Raw genomic sequence first — 1,537 nt, forward strand, 5'->3', positions numbered from 1 at the left:
CGTCGCCCGGCGCCCCCGGGGCGCCCCCCCCCGCCCCAGCCGCAGCGCCGCTGACCTCGCCGGGCCGAACGGGCACGCTGGGAATAACGGCAGCGGCGCCGCCGCCAAGCCCTGCTTCCACGCCGTCCCCCCCTCGGACCCGCTACGCCAAGCCAACCGCCTTCCCATCAAAGTCCTGAAAATGCTCACGGCGCGGACTGGACACATTTTACACCCCGAATACCTGCAGCCTTTACCCTCCACGCCCGTCAGCCCCATCGAGGTAAGGACCTCGGAGCCGGCCCCCGACTCTTGCCTCCCCTCCCGCCCTAGCGCTGGCTGTGCATGGCGGCTCCGCCAGCCTCCCTCGGCACTTCCCTGCGCTTTGAAATGCATTTACTCCAGGAAACCGGCTTCTTTTGATCTAGAGTTAGTGCAGCGAACCGCTCCTGGTTATTGTTTCCATGTTTACTGGGATAATTTTTAATTCCTGTGTAAATTAACGTTTTACTTTTGCTCTTTTTAGCCCTTTTAATTTTAAAATTTTTATTATTTATTTTTTTTTTCTTTCGAGAGCAGAGGTGAGTGGAAGGAAACAAACCCGCTCTGAGGTCACGATTCGGCCGAGCAACTAGGCAGTGGTCCGACTGCCAAACAGCCTTGCTTTTGCAGGGAGCACTGGGGGGTTGCACCGGGGGGAGACGGGACGCTCAGAGAGGGACAGGCGTGGGTGCGGCAGGATAACTATTTCAGCTCCCCGACCGTTCCTTCTCAAGTACCGACAAGCGTTTGTGCTTCGGGGGCTCTATTCGTCCCTTTTTTCCTCTGACGAGGTTGTCGGTCTCCTGCGTAGCTCCTGTTTGTGGGACCGAAACTCGAAACTGAGAGGGTGTTGGGAAGGGTGTGTCCGTGGGAATGAATGATTTCATTATGGTCTCTGAGGAGTGAGGACACCCTTTTCTCCCGGAGCCCGGCTGTCCGGCTGAGTCGGGCTCTGTTTATGAATAGTGTCAGCAGTCAGGGCGCAGAAATGCTGCAGTCGCTATAGTTCACGGGCAGGTTTGTGCGCCTGCAAGGCCGGAGCGGCGGGGAGACAAACGCCGAGGTGCCTTGCTCCCCGCTGCCCGGGCCGCTGCTGGGGAAGCGGCGGGGGCTGAAGGCGGCCTCGGTAGGCTCGCAGGGATATGAAAATTCCCAGCCCTTCTTAAAGGCTTGTGGAAAATGGTGCATGCAGGAAAGGAGGCTGTCAGGGTGATGAATGCGCACAAAATTCTTCATTACTTCCAGGCTGTTCTCTGCAAAAACATGCAGGACAAGCGTCCTAGGTATGTCCCAAATTAAACCTCTGTCTTTGTATGTCCTTCTGATTTCCGCAGCTGGATGCGAAGAAGAGCCCTCTGGCCCTTTTGGCACAAACTTGCTCGCAGATAGGGAAGCCGGACCCGTCCCCTTCTTCCAAACTCTCCTCGGTCACCTCCAATGGCTCCGGAGGCGACAAGGACTCCAAGTCGGGCCCCTTGAAGCTCAGCGACATCGGCGTGGAGGACAAGTCGAGCTT

The 1,537-nt window shown here is 57.4% G+C and overlaps 1 protein-coding gene across 1 annotated transcript in view; it reads left to right on the forward strand.

Annotated features, from left to right (window-relative positions):
* LOC104391493 (zinc finger protein 503-like) overlaps positions 1 to 1,537 on the forward strand; it is a 9,120-nt gene that overhangs the window by 5,706 nt on the left and 1,877 nt on the right. Inside the window, exons 2-4 of the mRNA XM_010000807.1 lie at positions 94 to 408; positions 1,039 to 1,147; positions 1,356 to 1,517. Of these exons, the coding sequence (XP_009999109.1) occupies positions 94 to 408; positions 1,039 to 1,147; positions 1,356 to 1,517 (586 nt within the window). The remainder of the gene's footprint in view (positions 1 to 93; positions 409 to 1,038; positions 1,148 to 1,355; positions 1,518 to 1,537) is intronic.

The sequence above is a fragment of the Chaetura pelagica genome, unplaced genomic scaffold (assembly GCF_000747805.2).
Source record: "Chaetura pelagica isolate M959 unplaced genomic scaffold, ChaPel_1.0 scaffold166, whole genome shotgun sequence".
Taxonomy (NCBI): Eukaryota; Metazoa; Chordata; class Aves; order Apodiformes; family Apodidae; genus Chaetura; species Chaetura pelagica.